Below are 20812 nucleotides of genomic sequence, written 5' to 3'. Positions count from 1 at the left end.
TCAGTGGCATCGTAAACTACCAGAGTAGAGACTAAGTCGACCGATTATGATACTGAGAAAATTCAAGGCAGAAAGTAGAGTCTCCACTCCAGCCTAGAGCTGAAGAAATCCCAAAGCCACAAATGCTTGAATATGCATCTGTTCCCTTGGTGTGGAACTGGTTAAGGTGCTAAACCCCGACTCTTTTCTGGGTTAGTGGACCTTTCCTATCATGCTGCTTACAGGATGAGATGCTGCTGTTCTGAGAAGTTTCTCCGCACAGCACCCTGCGCCTGTGCAGTATCTCCCCACGTTAGAGCAGGAGGAGCTCAGCAGCAGAGAAACGAGCAGACTTTAGCTAATGTCAAGCTCTGAACTCTCTCCGTCCTTGAGGTCCTGGTAAAATCCTCCTGCTCTGCCTGGCAAGGCTGTAACAGTTGAGGAGAGGAGATGCTGGGCAGCCCAATTTCCACGTTCTGTCAGTTGCCTTCCAGGTTCCACCGGGCTCTCGGAAGCCACCGGCCCAGTGACAGTTATTGCTGCGCCGGTGGGAGCACGGTCACACCAACGGTTCCCTGGCCCGCTCCTATCCCTCCAGGCTCTCCACAGCCACCAGATAGCCCATGGTGATTCAGGAAGCAAGACTGGGCGCTACACAAAGTGAATCCTCCCAGAGAAGCATGAATTACCTGTCCTAAGGTAGTGTCTGGGCAGGAAGGAGGCAGTTTTGTTGGCAGGAGGGCCAACAGCAGGGATACAGCAGCTATGTGATACTCAGCAGGATTTAACTATATACCTGGTCTAAGAGCAAGTCTGGGGGGGTAGAAGGGTTTTTAATGGGTTCTAAAATTGCTGTGCAACTTGCAGTGATGGTAGAGACTTCTAGCTCAGCTGTAGATACTGGAGTAAAGGGAGCCTTGGGGAGGAGGCTGCAGCTTGGATGTCCTTGGTGATCTTCAGCTTGGCACCCTGCTCTGATACATCTTGGTTTCTGGAGACAAGTCAGGAATTTCTACCCCACCCCTGGGCATATTTCTTCATTGCTTGTCTAGGTTGTCTTAGCTGTTGTGTCCTGGCACAGTTGGTTCCTCTGCCCAGGTTCAGGGCATTCGTGCTCTGAACCTAAAGCTGAGGTGCCAGAGCTGTCTGTGCCCTGAGCCTGGAGCAGAGGGAGAACTGCAATCCTTCCTTACGTTTCTGGGGCGGGTAGAGGGCTGTCTGATGTGGGGAGGATAGAGATCTCCTTCCACTGGACAGGCGTGGTGGGCTGGAAGCGTGCTGTGTTGTGGTTGCTGTTTTGTCCTGCCTCTGCAGGAAGATGTGGCCGATTTTCTCGGTTCTGTTCCTTTCCTCCTAATCCGGGAGGCCGATCTCTGCAGGCTCTAGGGAAGTGGAGCCGTGGGGCTGTGAAAGTGCCTCACTGTAGGGCTGGAGGGTGGGGGAAGCTGTAAGACTGGGATGGGGGTGTGGAGGTTGGAAGCCCTCTGGAAATAAGCGTTGTGGGCATGAAGAACAGGATTAATTTCAAGTGAAGTGAAATTACAGGTAGAAAATTGGAACAAATAATCCAGTTATTCTCAAGACCCAATAATAAAACATTGAAATCCAGATTAACGTTGTATCATCCTCATTAGATTTCTCTTGAAAAATAGTTATTTCCCCCTTTAAGTCCTAGCTCTTGCTGCAGCATGTCCTCATGTCCTTAGGACAGTGCTGTGCTCATGTTTTTTGCCAGAACAAAAGGAAATGGCAACCTTGTCATTTCCTAACACTGTAAAGGGAGTACCACGAACATGTACAATACTGTAGCTGGTTGGGGAGTAAAGGAATGAAGTTATTGCCTTGCTTGCAGGATGTGGGTAAAACTTGAGGGGAAGGGAATGGTCATCTTTGTATAGATGAAGTCTTGCTGTGTACAGCAAGTCCACACAAAAAAGATGATGTGGAACAGAGGGAAGCAGGAGGGAATATGATCTCTGATTTTTACTTAATGTCAGGATGAAAAAAAATTTAGGGTAGAGCTGGGTTTGAGAGCACCGGTCTTTCAAGTCCCAGAAAATAAGAAATGGGCAAATCCATCTGTTCCTTGGTCCAGATAACCAGAAAGGGAGGGGAAATTATTTCTAGCCCAAAGTAGTGCTTAGCAAATACTGTACATGTTTATCTTCGATTTTTATTGGTGCTTGAGACCCACTTTCTGGGGTTGTCTTCTCTTCTTGCCATTTCTTGCACTCGCACTTTGTGTGACACAGATGAAGAGAGGTGACCGGCCGGCTGGTGACTGGGGGAAGAATGGCCCGTGGACCTGTTAACCAATGCTACTTGTAGGATAAGGAAGCTGGAGAAGAACGGCCGTTAGGATAAAGTCTTAAGTGGCCCTAGTTTCACATATGTTGCATTTATATTGAGCTGATTGCTCATGTTCCTTTAATGGTTTCATGCTTTTATTTCTGCTGTTACAGCCTCTAATGCCTGTAGGGAGCCTTGAGTTTGGGTGCTAATAAGTGAAAATTAGGGCCCTCGTTCTCCATGGAGAAATGCTCTTAGGCACTGTAGTAATTTCATGCCTGGAAGGAGTCATATTTGCCGGATAATTTTTGTAACTTAAACCAACCAAATTATCCTTGAGAAACTATAATTCTTAATCAGAGTATTGAACTCTATGCTCCGTTAGTTAGAAACATCACCAGGCTCTTTGCACAAAGGGTGGACATTTGGTTTGCAAAGTAGGAAAGTGGTCTGATTTTGTTAACGCTTGGGGCAGCAGCGATCCCTGGGTTTAAGATTGTTCATAATACTCGGAGCACTTAGGAGGGTCAGGCGCGCGCTTGTCACATCAGGTCAGCTGCTCTGGCAAAATGAAGCAGCTAAGTGACATTTACCTTCCTTCTGTTCCCACCAAAAAAACTTTTAAAGAGTAATAAAGGACATTTTGGATATTAATAGAGATTTGGTTAATAATTCCAGTAAATGGGGTTCCAAAAGTAATGGAAGCGGGGGGAAGGTGAGAAATGCCAGCAGGCCCTGGTATGTGTTTGTGGCTCGTGGGACTGCACCCGCAGCAAAAGGCTGTTTTGACTTAGGGAATGTTTGTTCTGGGGTTTTACTTCTATCAATCTTAGCTCTGCCACTTAAATATGGTCTAATCACAAAACAGGGCGGGGAGGCCTTATGTTCTCCCCAGAACAGAATGGGGGATCCCAGAATGGGATTCTGGATTTTCAAAGTCCCATTGTTGCTCCTTCCAGGTGACCTGAGACGTGGCCACCGGCAAGATCCATCGGTCCATGGGGTCCTCCAAAATGGCCGATGGATTCCAGAGCAAAGTGGTAGCACCTCGTAATCCGAAGCTAGTCAGAGAGGCAGAGGAGTCCGTAACTGTAAGTACCTGCTGTGGCCAGGTAGGACCTGCGTCAAGGCTGGAAAGTCCCCCTGTGTCCCTCCTCTGCCTTCCCCTCCTGTTGCCTAGCAGCACTGTGAAGCCAGACACCACCTCCCCGCCTCTTCGCTGCCAGGCTTCTGCTGGAGGTGGCTATCGTGGTGCAGTGGGGGATGGACTGTGTGCTTCTTCAGGGAAAGTCCAGAGTCTTGCCTGGATGTGCCACTGGAGCCAAGTTAAACGAATGTACTGGGCATTGCACTGGAACAGCTGAAGCACGAGCGTGTGCTTCTTTCCATCCTCTTTGTGTGGGCAGTAATATCTTCCGTCATGTCGGCATACTTGCTAGTGCTGCTCTGACCATACCTGTCCTCCAGGCAGCCAGGCACGTGGTGGGCTGCTCAGACTCTGCCTGAAGACTTGAGAGACGTGGCTGGTCCCAGATAGAACAGGTTCCAAAACAGTTGCCATATCTCATACCCCGTGGGGAGCACAGATCCAGCCCTGCAAACAGCAATGGAGTCAGGGCAATTTCTCCTTCCCATCCACAAATGTCGCCTTTGCTGACTGGAGCTTACTTGACTGGAGATGACCTAGTGCTGAGGCTCTGTCAAGGAGATATCTCTGTATACTTCTGTGGAGAGGTGTGTGAGGCCAGAACAGAGAGAAAACAAGTGCTAATTAAAAAGAGATAACTAAAACTTGGACCCATTCCTCTCCATCTCAGTCTTGGCACAATGCTGCTTTTCTGCTCTCCTCTGATTCACCCAGCAGTGACATCTCCTGATGATGCAAGGATGGAGTTAAGGGATTTCTGATAACTCCTCCCTGCTCTCTTCAAAGGTCACTGGCTCAATCCAGCGAAACTAAAGAGGAAACAAATGCCCGGAGAACAGAAATCCCCAAACATGTCACATCAAATCATGAAGGAGAAGCTAATGGGACAGAACCACTTGGTTAGAGCATGTGTATTCCGCTCTATATCATTAATTTACTGATGTTAAATATTTCAGCAGGTAACTTGCGGGACTTCCAGGACTATCCTAGTGGCTGTGATCACAAATTATTCATCAGTGACACTTGAACAAGGAAAGCCTTTCTGAACAAAGGCATTTCTGTAGCTCTTGCTGGTGTTTTGCATTTCAGCTGACTCCCTCTGCCTTCCTGAAGGAGATGTCTCTTACCACCGAGCAGAGGCTGGCCAGCACTCGGGAGATGAGGCGGCCCCGGATTATCCAGCTTCTAGACATGAGTGAAACCTCCCATCAAAAGGTAGCCTTTTCCTGCCCTTTTCCTTGCTGTTTGATGTGACATTTGAAGAGGGCGCGTGCTTGTGACAGACTTGCCTCCAGCTTATCTAAATACCTCGGTGACTAGGTCCTGTTGTCCTTTCAAACTGCTGGTGGTGGTGGCGTTCCTTCTGCTGGGAGAAAGGGTAAAACATTTTTCCTCGGTGAGATGTTGAAGTCCTGATCTGCGCTAAGCCAATATAAGTAACCTCTGCTGAAGTTGGTGGGTTTTGCTGGAGTTCAGCTACCATCACTAAAGCACGATACTGGGGGAAGGCTGGGGCAGGACACAAGGGCACGAGCTTGCCATTTTCCATCCTCCTGCTGAAATAGCCACCTCTTGCTTTGGTGTAGTCACTGTCAAATGCTTGGGGTCATAGGACTCCCTCAACGGTGACAGCGTCGGCCTTTGAAGGCTGAGGGCTTATGGTAATTACTCCAGATTTAACAAAACCAATTGCATTAATGCTTTGGGTTGGAACAATGTGTGCGGCCCTTACAGGGTGTTAGATTTTGCAGGCTGCCAGACATACAGGGGAATCGCCCTGGGCAGTGGGGAGTGGATGTGCTCTATCTGGACCGATGTTTACTTAGATGTATATTTAAAGCTGCTTTTCTTATAGGACTGCTCAGTATAACACGCAGTCCAAATAGGTAGATTACTGAGGTAGGCTGTTGAGCGGAAAATTGCCAGCAAGAGACCTGTAACAAGTTGGTTAAAGATTGCCCTAGACAGCACAGGAGGCTGGGAACACATCAGATGAATGCACAAATAACTGGCAGTGTGCTGCAGCTACTAGCTTCAGCGTGACCATGACTTCTGTGGAGAAGCAGGGGACCTGCCTGTGCCTTTCGAGTGGGAGCAGTGCAGCTGGAAGAGGGGAGGCAAAGCAGGGAGGAATTTTCTCAAAGTAATGCCTCTGCTCTGTAAGCATTTGCTGTTTGTGTATATTTTCAGACATGCTTCCGCAGTGGTATTAAATAAAACGGCAATAATAGATAGAGTAAAGCATCCATTTAAAGCTCATGGAAAAAGGAGATACCAAGTCCAGTCTTACTCAAGTTGCCCAGTAATGCTGAGAAAAGAGCTGAAACTTATCACCATCCAGCATTCACCTCATTTGTCTTTTTCCTAACTACAGTGTTACTTTCTTTTTGGCCTTACCTCCTCTGGTACTGTTCTCTTCTTACTCGTTTCTAGGCTCTATATCAAAGAAGATATTTGGGGATGTGTGGGACTCAGTATCTCTGTCTCAGAGTAAAGATCATCCCAAAATTGTTTCCCATGGAATCTCCTGTAAATTCTTGGGTTTCACTTTGCTCCATGAGTGCTCATGGCTCTTTCAGTAGGTGCTCTGCAGCTGTGTGACCACGTTAGCACAGGGCTCTGCTGGAGGTAAGCGCTGCCTTGCATTTTGGAGAAGGAAAGCTGGAGAAACACCTACCAAAAGAGCTTCTTAGCTTGAGCCTGCTTAGCGTGGTCCAGAAACTCTTGATCAGTTCAGAACACAGGTGGGTGAGCTACTGTTTCCCTAGTGTGAGCTGGGCAGACGTACTCACCAAGAGACTGTACTTCACTGGAGATCAGTGTAGGATTCTCATCCATGAATCTTTCTCCCAGCAGCTGAACCTCTCACTGCTCTGTCTTGCATCTCCAGTTCTCAGCAGTCGACCTGGAACAGAGCTTGTTTCAGCCTTTCCCATCAGAGGTGGTATTTCAGAGCTACATCCCCTGCGAGGTCTACGAAGTGCCACTGGTTCTGAGGAACAACGACAAGGTAAGTGCTGGGACGTGGAGGTTTAACGCTGTGCTGGAAGAGGAGAGCAGTGTAATTCGCATGGTACGCAGCATAGCAAGTTATCTGCTGCAGCACAGCACATCCAGAATAAAATGTCTCACCACCTTTATTTTTGCAAGATGGTGGAAATCTTCCCATCCTGGGGATTCTTCCCCTGATTTTGGCCATGCGTTGGTGGTATCTAACCTGAAGGAGCTTTTCTAGTCAGCATCCTTCCCCTTGAAAGCCCTGGATTGATGGGAGTGTTGACAGCTGTACAGTTCTTATCTGCTCTCATGCTTTAGCTTGAGTGTGCACCACGTCCTGGTGGCTCCTTGGTTAATCTTGGTTTCTGGCAGGGCATCTCTGCCTCTCGCAGCCCGTTTAGCTGCCCCTGTGCAGCTCACTGTCAAAGCGCAGGGGTTGAGTCTTCTCCACTTTATGCTGGAATAAGTTATAATTAGTGGCATTAGCACTCCAGGAACGGTGTTTTGAAACAGCAGTGGAAACAGATTGATTCATCAGAAGCAGTGGGAGGCCTTTAGGTGCCGCTTTAGGGTCCTGCTAAGCTTAATTCAGTCCTGCTCAGGTTTTTCTAAGACAGCGTGGCTCTCTGCTTTCCCTTTGGAGAACCATAGCACATCCAGAGTAATGTGCTCTTGAAGGTCTCCACCTTTATTTGAAAAAATTGTGATCATCTTGAGATTTCCCAAGAAAGTGGAGAAGGGAAAAGTTGAAAAATGTCAGCAATTTTGTTCCACTGCAAAGAGGAAAATTGAGACCTTTTGAATTTCAGCAGGGGAAACATTTGCTCGAACGAGGCATGTGCCAAGAGCAAGCTGGTGGGGAAAAGGCAGGAGGGAGGAAAGGAGCTGAGTTAGAAAGTGCTCTGGGAGAGAACACTGTGCGTGCAAGGGTTTCTCTTGACACATAACAGTAAGTGTACTGGAAGCGGAGAAAGGTCAGAAAAAGAAAGGTGTAATTAAAGATACTATTCTGTAATGAAGAGTAAGGTTTATACATGAGAGGAGGGCAGGATGGGAAGATGGAAGTGTACACGAGAGCAGGTGAATTAACCCCCTCTCCAAATCTGCCTGTTGGGGGAAACAAACAAGTGGACAAAAAAAGCTGTCAGGGCATATTGCAGGTGGAGGAACGGCAAGAGAAGTCAAAGTATATTCTGAGATAACAGGTTTTGACGGGGACATGGTTGAAAATGGAAGACCCTTTGGCAAGGAAGGATGCAGGTGTGGTCCCTCAGTTATTGCTGGAGAGCACTGTGCCATTCCTGGTCTGGATTTAGCTTGGGAATATTGGAAAGGTGCAGTGTGGGTGCCCGTGCCCAAGGGATACCACACTGATTTTGGACACTCTTTGCTGTAGGTATCCCCTTTCCTGATTAAAATGTGCCTCAGCTTCTCTTTTCCTACTGCTCTGCTTCGTTCCCAGTAAGTCTTTTGGCTTCAGCTGGTCCGTTATCCACGCGGCACTTCAAAATGTTTGTTTTTGTCAAGTACCAGCCAACAGGCAAACAGTTGATTTGTTCTATTCATGCTTCCTCAAGTGGAAAAGAACATCTGCATCAACATTTCTGCCATTCCCAGTAAAAAATAATAAACTTCTACAGCTGCACCTTGGGATTTGTATGCCCAACAAGGGGGAGGCAATATGTGAACTGTTGATTTTTTCTTTTTTTTTCTTCCCCCCCCCCCCGAAATGAATTAGTTTTGAAGCTAGTAAGACTTCAACCATTGGACAGCACTGGTGTAAAAGTAAGATGAGCTCTAAGGAAAATCCTTGGCATATTTAAGTACAGAAAAATGGAGATGATAATCCCAAGAGAGGTTATTATATTCTAATTTTGTTGGCTTTTGGTAATGTCCTGGAGAAAAGCAACGTTGTGCTCTGTCTCAAAGCTTTCTCACCAGTTTCCCAGCTTCCTCTGAATCATACTGACTTATACCGCACGGTAGCCTGAGGTTGTCTGCTGCATAAAAATCCAGCTAACAGCAAAGTATATTCCAAAGAGAGGCTCTGTAATAATTCAAATACAGAAGTGCTTCGCTATATACTTACTGCTCTTACCTGCGTGTTGTAAAATTGCTTTTCTGTCTTTAGGCTGCTCCTCACCACCCTCAGAGATGTTTTGGGTGGCTTTTGCTGAAGGCCTTAGCCACGTGTGCTCATCTCCCAAGGGACTTGGTGACCAAAACATTTGTCTGCAGTGTGAAATTGGCTCCTGGAACTCGCTGCCCCAGGGCATTGCTGGGAGCAAAGGGCGTTTGGAGAGCTCAGGACTGCCTTGGCCATGGGTTATCAGGCTCGGGTGGGTGGTGCAGAATGAATCTCCATTTTTCCCAAGCCTCGTGTGGGTTTGTTGCTTATCAGTGAAGCTGCCTGTCAGTCAAAATTGCCTGTTTTAGACTTTCTGAGATGAGATTTGGTGCTCAGGGGTTGATATCTGCGTGCTAGAAAATGCCTGTTTGCTGTCTCTGCGCTTGTGGTATCCCAGAGGGCAGAAACTTGCAGCAAGGTGCCTGCAGGCACTCCGGGGTGCGGGGGGGAATACCCAGAAATCTGCCTTGCCTGCACTGGCAGCTGCCTGGCTACAATCACCAGGCAGCAAGAGCCTCTGGAGAGCTGAGATTGGCTTTTAATAATGAAACCACACTGTGAGTCAGTGCTGGTCATGTGTCGCAAGGCAGAAAATGCCTTTGAAGCCCATAATTGATAGGCACAGCCTGGGGGGTTGTCTGGCTTTCCATCATTTTGGCAAGCTGACTGTTCTCATCTTCTGCATCAGCCTTTCCTTGTGGAGTGTCGGGCTTCTCCCTTGCTTCTTTACAGCCCCCCTTAAATTCTCTTAGCCATCTCCTTCTTGTGTCTGGGGTTGTCTCTTTGTTTTCCTACGTTCCTCCTTTTGTTCTTCAGGTTTGCTTTTAATTCCCAGTAAGGCCACAATGTCTGCGGTCTCCTTCTCTTGCTGGTCTGCCCGCGTGACTCTCTAGCACTGCAGCTTGACTGCCCCATTCAAACCGAGTATGTTAGAAGTGAATTTCTTCCTTCCCCCAGTATAACACATACTGTTTTGCCTTCAGATAATACATTCCCCCTCTAGAGGCATGACTGCATGGATGTGTGCAGGCAGAAGCAAGCAGGTGCTTTGGCCTTGTTGAATATGGGGATGACTTGATTCAGGTATTATATCTGCATACTGCTGGTGTCTTACCTGCTTGGTGATTCCTTCACAGCAGGGCATTGCCCTACTGCCTCTGGCCTAGAGCTATTTTGCCCAGGCAGAATGACTTCAAGTCCACCCTTGTGTATTATGTGCGTGTACCTCCAGAGCTAAAAGTGCTTTGGAAAGGTGGTTAAGGAAGGACATCACCAGGGCTTGGCCGAGTCTTTTCTCCTCATGTTTCCATGAGTGGCAAAATCATAGTTTCATGTCTTTCCTGCAGGTTCCTCGGCTGGTGAAAGTCGTCTTGGAGAGCTCACCTTATTTCAAGTTGATCAGCCCCAATGCTGTGTGTCGCAAGGTAGCACCTGGCATGCCTTCAACTTTCCGCATCCTTTTCACCCCTGAGGAGAACAAGGTGAGACCAGAGGTCCCAAGAGGTTGGTGCCTTCAGTGGAAGGTGAATGTGCAGGGCTGGATTCAGAACAGGGCATCTGGTGTGGATTTTGAGGAACTGTCCTGGTTTCAGTGGGGTTGCACTGGATCTTTCCCCACGGTGAAGATTATGTTCTCATAGGCTGGAGGCTCTTACATGTTTCAGACTGTTTTTATCCTTCAGTGCTGGAACATTTAATGTAATGTCTGTTGGCTTCAGGGATGAGAGAGCCTACTGTCTGTGGTTGGGTGGCCTCTCTAGGTGTTGGTTTCCAGTATCTGGCCATTGCTGCATAATTATGGGTTTGCTCCACTAATTATAAATACAAAAGTCTGTTTAAAAGTGACCTGTTATTTGGAGGAGCCGAAGTGAGCCTGATCAGAGTGAGGACCACCGCCTTTGAAAGCTGGAGTCACCTTAATGCATATCATGTTGTACACAGTAGTGAGACAGCGGAACATTATCTCTAAAGTTGTCACATTTTTTTTGCACGCTGGTTATAGCCCACACCCTGCTGTGAGGTCTGCTCCAGGCTGTGGTCAGGCAGTCTGCAGCTAGTCACATCTTGGCATTGCATGGTGCTGTTAGCTGCTGCAGCAGGGACTGACGGGCTGTGCTTTCCCTCCCTGCGCTTCCTTGAGCGTTCGCGAGGGAAAATGCACATGGAACAGCAGGAAAATGGCAGGGAGGGGTGTTGATAAGATGTTTAGCCATCTCTCTACTCAATGGTAGGGGTTTAATTATTATGGAAAATACTAGAGGAACAAATAGATCCAGAGAGCACTCTTCCCGATCTGGCAGCCACTTCCCTGCTTCACCCTGGACTGGAGCAAAGATGATGCTTTTTCATGCCCTCTGTTTTCAAGCCTTGCAGCTGTGCTGTCCCTGAGGATGCTTGCCTGCCTGCGATCCGGCTGTGAGTCTAGGGGAGAGGGAGTGCTGTGCACGTGGCAGGGAGCCAGCCTGGCACAGACGCACTGAGCTCTAGATGTCCTTAACTCAGCAGGAGGTCGGTGTGCTGCAGATGACTTTGAGACACCTGCCTGAAAGAGCATGTATGGGAATAAACAGGCAGGTACAATCTGCAGGCAGATGTACTCCCCTAGAGCCTGTGGGCAGTAATACTGCTGTGGTTGTGTCTTCATGCGTGTTATTGTGGTTGCTCTGTCAACTGGCACCTATTCCACGCCAAGCGTGCGAGGCTTTTGCTTAGAACATCAGTGCTGGGGCCCTGGCAAGTCTGATTCTCAGTGCTGTGACGTGAAGGGTCAATGCTGTTATCTGGAGGCCTGTTAATACAGAAGGATTTAGTACGTGGCATGGAAGGGAGGAAGCATTGCAGGGAAACAAAGACGGGCAGGCTGACTCTTTCCACCAGCATCCTGCTACCTCTCAGCATGACTTTGTTGGAGAGGCAAGGTTAGGGGATAGCTTTGAGCCAGCAGATGTTTCTGCACCAGGCCAGAGGTGCAAGATCTCTTCAGGCATAGCTGTTTTCTATCTTTCATTTGCTGCTTAGATTTAGTTTTAACACTTTGTCCTATCCGCAAACAACATGGATGTAGAAAACTAAAGCGGAAATGTCCCGTGGTCCCTAGCTCCCCATGCTTGTGGAATAATCTGTTCCTCTGGAGGGACTGAGAAATTATTTAACATCATTAATATTTAGGGTAAAAATTATGTTGGCCTAGGGCAGTTCTCCAAACTACCCAAGCGATGCAAGAGCTTAATCTCACTGAGGTAGGCTTTGCAAAGTACACTGGTGCCTTGAAAATGTGATTTATTAGTATTAATTAGCGTTCATTTTTGGGGAGGAAGAGGTAAATTGGTGCCCATGAAAGGCAAAGTGGTGCTCTTCAAATTTAGAGAGGCAGCAGAGCAACACATAAACATCACCACGAATAGAAGTAGGGTGAGATAACCCCCGAGAGCTCTAATGTCCAATACTCTGTCCCTTGTCTTGCCCTTGAACTGGAGAGTGTGGGGCATAGGGAGCTCTGCCAGCGAGAGGTCCTCTGCACAGCTCCAGCGACACCCCGGCGCTTTCTGCTGAACTGGGTTTTGTGCTCCTTGCAGGGGTTGTGCAGGGCATCAGGAGAGGGATGCATGCCGCTCCGTAAGGAGCGTGTGGGGATTTATACAGCGGAATCGGAATTTTGTACAAATCGAACACTTTGTCTCGTACTGGATGGAGTGTGAGTCAGCGAAGTACCGGAGTGCTGTAGCTCAGCTAGAAATGCATCAATAGCGCGGTCAAGGAGGTGCACAGCACCTTGAAAACCCCTTAGCAAAGAGGCGGGCTTTGGGAAATGGTTCTGTAAAGCCACCTGCCTTGGGCTTGCAGTGGCTTGCATGCAGAATACCTGCCTTTTAGTTGTGGAAGGCTTATCAGTGCTACCTGTGAACAACCTCTGCCTCTGCTGCTCCATGATCCACAGGGATTGCGGATAACCCAGTGAACTGGGATGCAGGGACAAATCCCTCAGGGTTGGAGACTGCTCCTGATGTGGAGCTGGTTTGTGTAATTCTCTTGCTTTGAATCTGTTCTTCCCTGGGGCAAGTCTGATTTCAGCGAAGTCGCTCCTGATTCAAGGGAGTAAAATTGCGGCTAAGCCCTAAAAAAAAAGATCACGTGAGTTGTTAGCGGCTGAAATGCCATGTGCCATGTAGCCCTTTCTTGAAAAATGAGCAGTTTCCTATTGTCTCGCAGCCACATGATTGGACTGTCAGAAAGTAAATAAATAGCTGACATGTCTCTTTGTTTATTGGCACTCGCATTATGAATATGAAACACTAATTTTTCTGCTGGGAAACATTTCCAATTAGTTACTCTTGCTGCTTCTGATTTACACGTTTCTGTTTTATGGCTCCGGTTGTACAGTGTGGGTGTTCTCGTGCCACCCTGTGTTCCCGGGTGTCCTTGCATTATGGTCTGACAGTCTCTGCCTAATTGGAAACCAATGTGGCACTGACTGGCAAATAAACAACAGACAGAAATACTTACATTTGTGTGTCCTTCAGGCTTATTAATAGATTATCTTAAAGGAAGAAGGAAGCAAGAAGTATATAAAAACGTAGCACAGCTTATTCTGTTTTGTCCTCTTGCTCTTTTCACTGTAGCAATACAATATTTTCAGGCAATACAAGTTCAGTCCGTAAGGTTTGCAAAATTCATTACTGATGCTCAGTGGAGACTGAATTAATGCTCATTGATTAATATGAAATACGACAGGACGATGAGTTATTGCATTACTGAAATTAACTCCTTTAAAATTCAGTCCAGCCCTGTTAGATGTTTTGTAGCACACAGAAGCTATTCCAAGTATACTTTTAAGAAGACTCTGGGGAGGAGGAAAGGGGCAGAAGATCAAGGCGTATAGCCCCGTGCAAAATGAACCTGGAGCAAAGGGACTGATTTCAAAGCATCCTGTGGATTGGTAACTGAGGGAGGCAGGAGAAGGGGTACCCCTTCTCATGTGAAGCTATCTTCATCCTCCAGCCTCCCTCCTGTCTTTTAACGGCCCTTATTTTCCAGCCTTTATGGTGTCATAGAATCACAGAATTGTTTCAGTTGGAAAAGACCTTTAAGATCGTAAAGTCCAACCGTTAACCTAACACTGCCAAGTCCACCACTAAACCATGTCCCTAAGCACCTCATCTACACATCTTTTAAATACCCCCAGGGATGGTGACTCAACCACTTCCCTGGGCAGCCTGTTCCAATGCTTGACAAGCCTTTCAGTGAAGAAATTTTTCCTCGTGTCCAATCTAAACCTCCCCTGGTGCAACTTGAGGCCATTTCCTCTCGTCCTATCGCTTGTTACTTGGGAGAAGAGACCAACCCCCACCTCGCTACAACCTCCTTTCAGGGAGTTGTAGAGAGCGATGAGGTCTCCCCTCAGCCTCCTTTTCTCCAGGCTGCTCCTCAGCAGACTTGTTCTCCAGACCCCTCACCAGCCTCGTTGCCCTTCTCTGGACACGCTCCAGCACCTCGACGTCCTTCTTGTAGTGAGGGGCCCAAAACTGAACACAGTATTCGAGGTGCGGCCTCACCAGGGCCGAGTACAGGGGCACGATCACTGCCCTACTCCTGCTGGCCACACCATTTCTGATACAGGCCAGGATGCCATTGGCCTTCTTGGCCGCCTGGGCACACTGCCGGCTCATGTTCAGCCGGCTGTCGACCAGCACCCCCAGGTCCTTTTCCAACAGGCAGCTTTCCAGCCGCTCTTCCCCAAGCCTGTAGCGCTGCATGGGGTTGTTGTGACCGAAGTGCAGGACCCGGCACTTGGCCTTGTTGAACCTCATACAGTTGGCCTGGGCCCATCGATCCAGCCTGTCCAGGTCCCTCTGCAGAGCCTTCCCACCCTCGAGCAGATCAACACTCCCGCCCAACTTGGTGTCGTCTGCAAACTGACTGAGGGTGCACTCGATCCCCTCATCCAGATCATCGATAAAGATATTGAACAAGACCGGCCCCAAAACTGAGCCCTGGGGAACACCGCTCGTGACCGGCCGCCAACTGGATGTAACTCCATTCACCACAACTCTCTGGGCCCGGCCGTCCAGCCAGTTTTTGACCCAGCGCAGAGTCCACCTGTCTAAGCCGTGAGCCGCCAGCTTCTCTAGGAGAATGCTGTGGGAGACAGTGTCAAAGGCCTTACTGATGTCCAGGTAGACCACATCCACAGCCTTTCCCTCATCCATCAAGCGGGTCACCTGGTCATAGAAGGAGATTAGGTTGGTCAGGCAGGACCTGCCTCTCACAAACTCATGCTGACTGGGCCTGATCACCTGGTTGTCCTGTACGTGGACATGGTTTCAGCAGGGAGTTTCCCCTGTTTGACTTTACTATGTTACCTCATGCTACAAGGATCTTTTCTTTGCAGTTGCCTGCTGCAAGGAATTCAGTGAAGTATTTAGGATCGGTTATACAGTAAAACTGACATCCGAGTTTGCTGGCATACTGGGCAGTTAAGGTTGGTATCACTGTGACAGTAATTAATGTTAGCTAGAGTTTGAAAAGAGCCTGAAATGACACCTTTGATACAAGCAGTTGCTTTAATTTCAGTGGGTGCTAATTCAAATGCCGGTGGTGATGCTTTGCAGGCCAGAGCTTGTAACTTATTGCTTATCAAAGGGGAATAGGAGAAAAGGAACCATTGTACAACGAACTGTATTTTCCCTGAAATTGAGAGCGGAGTTGTATGAAGGATGAAATTGTATTTTCCTGAAATCTATAGCCTGAAGCTGCATCTAAACACAACAATCTTTAAAGCACAGAAGTGATGCAACCTCTCTCTCACCCAGGCATGGTTATATAGAAACCTGGTTTTAAACAGCCTGCTAAGGGTTTGCGGTTGCAAAGTAAACCAAGATTTTAAACTGGTTTCAGCTGTACCCCTAGATTGTGACTAAGTGCACAGCAGAGCTGGTAACACAGGGCAGTACTGCAGTGGAGAATTACAGCCTTTATCTTCTCCCAGGGGAGGGCGATTCAGCTTTCAAAAGCTTAAGGGACCATGGATTCACAGCAGCATGAGCAGCCAGCTTCTTCAGGCACCCCTCTTTCCTTGGGTTTCCCCCCGTTTGGCCTGACACAGCATTCAACTTTGATGCAAGGTCCCACTTTGGGGTCCTAGAGCGTGGTTGAAGGGTCGGCACATGCTGAAGTGCTTTGAGTCAAGCCTTGTAGAGGATGCAGCATCCCCAGGTGTCCCTGGAGAAGGGGCTCAGCACACAACATGCGTGTGCGTGAATGGCAGGAGGCAGCTTTCTCTCTCAAAGGTCACGGTTGTCTCTGCGAGGCCAAATCCTTGTTGCTTTAGCCTTGCCTTCGCATACCTGGAGAAGTCCCTTTCCCCATGCGTTGCTGTGCAAGCAGTCCCAGTGCCCCTCACCGGCAACGGAGCTGGGAAGGCTGCCTGTGCTTGCTTTGGGGGGGGGGGGATTTATTCCTTGGGCTCTTATTTAAATTGCTGTTGATCCACTTGCTCCTTAGCAATGACAATGACTTGAAAATGATTTCCTTTTACTTCCCTCAAATACCTCCAATTGTTGAAGTTTCTTTTTTTCTTTATCGCCATGCTGATCTGAACTCCTTGCATCCTCCTCTGTCTACCTGGCATCTGGAAGGGAGAGATAAGTAAATATGGCATGCCAAGACTTAATAAGACACGCAGCTTTCAATTGGATTTACAATGCCTTTGTTACAGTAGTGTGGCCAAAATTACAAAAAAACTCTAAATAGCATTCTTCATTTGCTAATGCAGTTTCTGAGGATCTAAACCATCCAGGATGTGTAGTACCCAGATAATAGGTGCTTTAAATTCACATGGGCTGCCCATATCTTTTATTTTAGAGGGCTTAGGCTGCAAGATGGACTACAAAATTGCTAATTCAGAAAGACTTGCTGAAGATGAAATGCTCTCCTGAAATGTGATACTCGATTCCGTAGGTCATTTGCTGCAGTTCCCTTCCTGGTATTTTACCTTCCAAATATGAGAAGCAAAAGCCTTTCTGCAATTTCCAGTGTTGAATATTTGAGATGTCTAGAAAAAAAAAGATCCTCCTTCATTCTTTTTTCATCTTAGATGTGACAGCATCTGTTATTGCAACCTTAAACCCCAGCTGAGCAGGTGGTTGGTAGGCACTGGGTGTTAGTTGTTGTGTTAAAGCAATAGCTGTGTGTCTGTGCCTCGTCTGGCTGCCTTAGGTCCCTTCTAGGCTCGGAGGGGATGGGTGTGGGAGCAGCAAATCCCGAGTACGGAGGAATCTGAATCTGTTCTGGTTAAGGGAGTTTGCTGCTGTGTGCAATTCCTAAATCAAATTGTTTGCTTCCTGCTTCAACAATTATAAAAAATATCAAACGAGTTAAAAGCACCGAGGGGAAAAAAAGATCAGGACAGCAAGTGAGTGAGAAGAGGCAGGGCTTTTATCAACTTGTCAATAAGAGAGCTGCTGGAGGTAATGGCTCCTGGCCCTACTGCAACAGTTTTACCACTGATTTCAGCGGGGGCAAGGCAATACTTCCAGCACAGCGGTGCCACACCGTATATCTGGAGATTGATCTGCTCAACCCCACAGTAAAATGATTTTGGTGGCTTGATTCGCCTTCCTACTGCTAAATGCCAGACAGCTCGGGGGGACTGTCTGGCTCTTTTCTGAACAAGCCAATGATTAGGAATAGCACACGAGTTTGCTCTGGTAGGGATGTCTGAGTCTGCCATTTGCAGCCCCTGATACCACCTGCCTCAGGTAGGCATGCTAACAAGGCACCAAGTCACTTATTCTAGAGACCTTACAAGAGGGACGTGATTAAGGCATCAACCATGCCAGAATATGCAGCAGAGAGAAAGCAAAGCTATCGCCCGCATCCCCTGAGGCTAGGATGAGATGTAAAGGGAAATTTGATATAAGACGCAGGAAGAGTTCTCTTTAAGCCTAGGGTAGGGCTGGAATAGGCTGCTGAGGGCAGGGGTGGAATTGTTAGTGCTTTTAAGTACTTGTCAAACATCTCCCAAGAATACTTTGGGTATAGAGCCCAGCCAGTTCTGGGGTGGGGAGATGGATCAGATAGCTTTTTAAGGGGGTGTGTGTGTCCCTGGCCTTGTCCCTATAATGCTGTGGGAAGGGGCGGGAAGTACACACGTATCCTATGCTCACCTGACATTAAAACAATTATTGTGTCCAGCTTGTTAAGTATTTCACCAAAGACTGACTGTTGATCGTGCATGTGGTGAAGTCCTTTTGAAAATGTACCTAAGCATCCCCTGCCAAGCTTCAATGAGGTCGCTGCATTGCTGGGATTGAAGTTAGTGCTGTGGCACAACCGGCTTCTCAGTGGTGCCTTTAGTCATCTGCAGTGGTGATTGAAGCAGGTTCTTGTTACTGCTGTAATCCCTTACGTGAAATTACTCTATTTTGATGCCTCAGAATCAAAGTATCAGATAATTTTGTCTGGTTCTGCCAGCTTGCTGCGAAAGCAGGTGAATCAATGAGGTTGTTTCTTCTTTGCAAGTTAACAGCCCTGTCCAAGTATTGCTACTGGAATGAAAGGTCATTAAGGTAAAAAGTACTATTACATTATTGAATGCTACTGTTAGAGTCATAAAAAACAGCAGTTTTTCTTCTGCCATGGGGGCGGTACTAAATTCACTGTGCTGCAATTGTTTCTTTCCCCTCAGGATTACTTCCACCAGCTCACCTGCATCACAGAAAGGGAAAAGTTTATTGTGCCAATCCGAGCTATAGGTGCCCGAGCTATCCTGGACTTCCCTGACCAGCTGAACTTCTCTGTCTGTCCAGTCAAGTACAGCACCCAGAAAACTCTGCTGGTTCGCAACGTCGGTAATCGGGAGGCCCACTACTGCATCAGCACTCAGAGGTAAAAGAGCTCATCTTTTTTGTGCAGAACACCGTTGTGTGATAATATAGTTGGTAAACAGTAACAAAAAGGAACCAGAGCATCTGAGCTGCTGCATTGCAGCCGTAGCTGGAAATGGGCAGGACGTGTGGGTTTTGCAGTTGCTTACAGTGTTTTAAGCGTGACGCAACCTTTGGTAAAACTCTGCAAGCTGCAGTGAAGTTTTATACTGCAACGGTGTCTGCAGCACAGCTTCTTGCAAGACCAATTCTGTTAGTTTGAAAGCGCAAATACAGGAAGGCAACTTGACTGCCCTCGGGCTGTATGGGATACTGCGTGGCAGATGACAGCTCTGGGAGCTCAGTTCAGGTAGACCAAATGCAGTGTTAGGAAATGGCCAGCTATGAGCTGGTGAAAGAGACATGTAAGAATTTATCAGCAGCTGTGTCTATATTAGCAAGTGCAATTGGAGACTGTAGATCAAAGCAATTGGTATTGAGACCCTGACAATAACGCTGTGTGGTCCAGGAACTTTGTTTTGCGGTAGGTTTGGTCTGGTCCCTGGGACCAAATATTCTGAAGTAGAATGAGCTCTTAAGTGGAGATGAGCAGACACTGGCTTCAAAGCTGCACTACAGCCCCAAACCAGAATGCTAAGGAGGGCACAGGCAAAAGATGCAGCAAATATCTGGTGCACGGGTTGGGGACGTTTTCTTCTAGAGCTTTCTCTCTCCCAGATTTCCTGGAGAGTGCTAGAGTGTTAGTAGCTAGCTTGCAACCTCCTGATGGTAAGTACCTTCTGAAATGGTTACATACCACTGTCAGCCAAATACACCCGTTCTCTGGGGTCCACAAGCACATGGTATTCCGGTGGTACCCTAATCAAGTGCCTGACGTGAATTGTATTGCGACAGCCTGTACTGCTCCTTTTGGTCTCAGAAGACAGTCACCGGTTTTCCACTTTGCTGAATTGGAGAGGGTAATGCCTTTTTGACACCGCATCTGCCGGGAAACCGGTTCAGTTGGCTGGTAATTAGTTGAGAGTTGCTTGGTCCCAGAGGTCTTGGTGTAGGAGCTGAGGTCAAGAATCCAGCAAAGACCTGCTGTCTGACTTGGTGCACCTGAGTTTTTGCACACAATTTCTTCCCCAGGAAAACAGGGCTCAAAAGAAGACTTTTTACTTTTCTCCTGTGAAACATGAGGGTCCAAGAGGAGCTTCCACCAAAGCCTGGCAAAGCTATTTAAGCAGGCTGCTGCTTTTCACTGTGGAAAATATGTAGGCAGGATCTTGTAAATCACTGTACAGTTTTCCTCTGGGATTTCCAGATCTAGTTGTCACCACCAAAATAAATACCCAGTAAAGTCTTTTTGCAATGTACTTGCCAACTATTCTATTGAGTGATACAGCATATGTTGAATCCTGCTTGATAGGGATTTTAAGGGTTTCTGAACTTCAGCAATTAAATATTTCAGTCCTGATTTGCAATAAAGAAATGGGAAGCATTACAAAAGTTTTATTTCAAACTACACAAAAAAAAGTAGAATTCTGAATAACTGGATTGCATGTGTACGGAGATCAAGAGCTGATATGATTTCCCTTGTCAGATGAGGGCATCTATCATCTCTTCCATTTCATTATGAACTTTTGAAAGCCAGTTTGAAATTTCAAACAGATGATTTCAATCTTTGAATATAAGCAGCATTTTATTCTAATTGTCGCCCCCACTTTCATTCAGATTTCTTTTTACATATTCTGAAGTTCCTGTGTTTCTGCTGTCTTTTTTTTCTTTAAGTGTTCAGCAAAATGTCATAATGAATTCTTCATTGGGAACTTTCTTAAAGGTTGAGTTCCTCTAATGCCTGTCTGTCTACCATCTGCCTATAGCTATATGCACAGATGTATAGGAAATAGGAGAAATTTGGGGAATATCTGAAATGGAATTGGGCTGATTTAGAAGATAAAATCATAGAATAACTTTGGTTGTTGGAAGGGACCTCTGGAGATCACCTGAGCAAACACCTTGATCAAATCAAGACCAGTGTCAAAGTTTGATCAGGTTTGCAAGTAACACAGCTTGCTGCTCTGGGCCTTTTTGTGTTGAGCTTTGAATGTCTTCAAGGTTCCCTTGCTTCTCTGGGTCCTTGTTCTAGTGTTCAACCACCCTCGTGGTGACAGGTTTTTTCCTAATATCTACTCAGATTTTCCATTACTGCAACTTGTGTTCATTTTCCCTTACCCTATTGCTGCACGTCTCAAAGAAGAGCCTGGCCCCATCTTCTCTACGCCTTTCCTTTACATCGTTGTAGACAGCACTAAGATCACTCTTCGTCTTTCCTTCTGAAGGCTGTACAAACCCATTTATCTCAGCATCTTCCTGCATGTCCTGTGCTCCAGGCCTTAAGGTCCT

General features: G+C 47.2%; 1 protein-coding gene across 1 annotated transcript in view; it reads left to right on the top strand.

The window, feature by feature from the left end:
• Positions 1-2990: 2990 nt before the first annotated feature.
• Positions 2991-20812, top strand: part of HYDIN (HYDIN axonemal central pair apparatus protein) — a 154942-nt gene continuing 137120 nt past the window's right edge. Inside the window, exons 1-6 of the mRNA XM_076349217.1 lie at positions 2991-3006; positions 3238-3359; positions 4505-4630; positions 6306-6425; positions 9887-10021; positions 18226-18425. Of these exons, the coding sequence (XP_076205332.1) occupies positions 2991-3006; positions 3238-3359; positions 4505-4630; positions 6306-6425; positions 9887-10021; positions 18226-18425 (719 nt within the window). The remainder of the gene's footprint in view (positions 3007-3237; positions 3360-4504; positions 4631-6305; positions 6426-9886; positions 10022-18225; positions 18426-20812) is intronic.

This window comes from Aptenodytes patagonicus, chromosome 11, assembly GCF_965638725.1.
Source record: "Aptenodytes patagonicus chromosome 11, bAptPat1.pri.cur, whole genome shotgun sequence".
Classification (NCBI taxonomy): Eukaryota; Metazoa; Chordata; class Aves; order Sphenisciformes; family Spheniscidae; genus Aptenodytes; species Aptenodytes patagonicus.
Note: the sequence above shows the minus strand (reverse complement) of the source record. Positions and strands in the feature narration are given on the sequence as shown.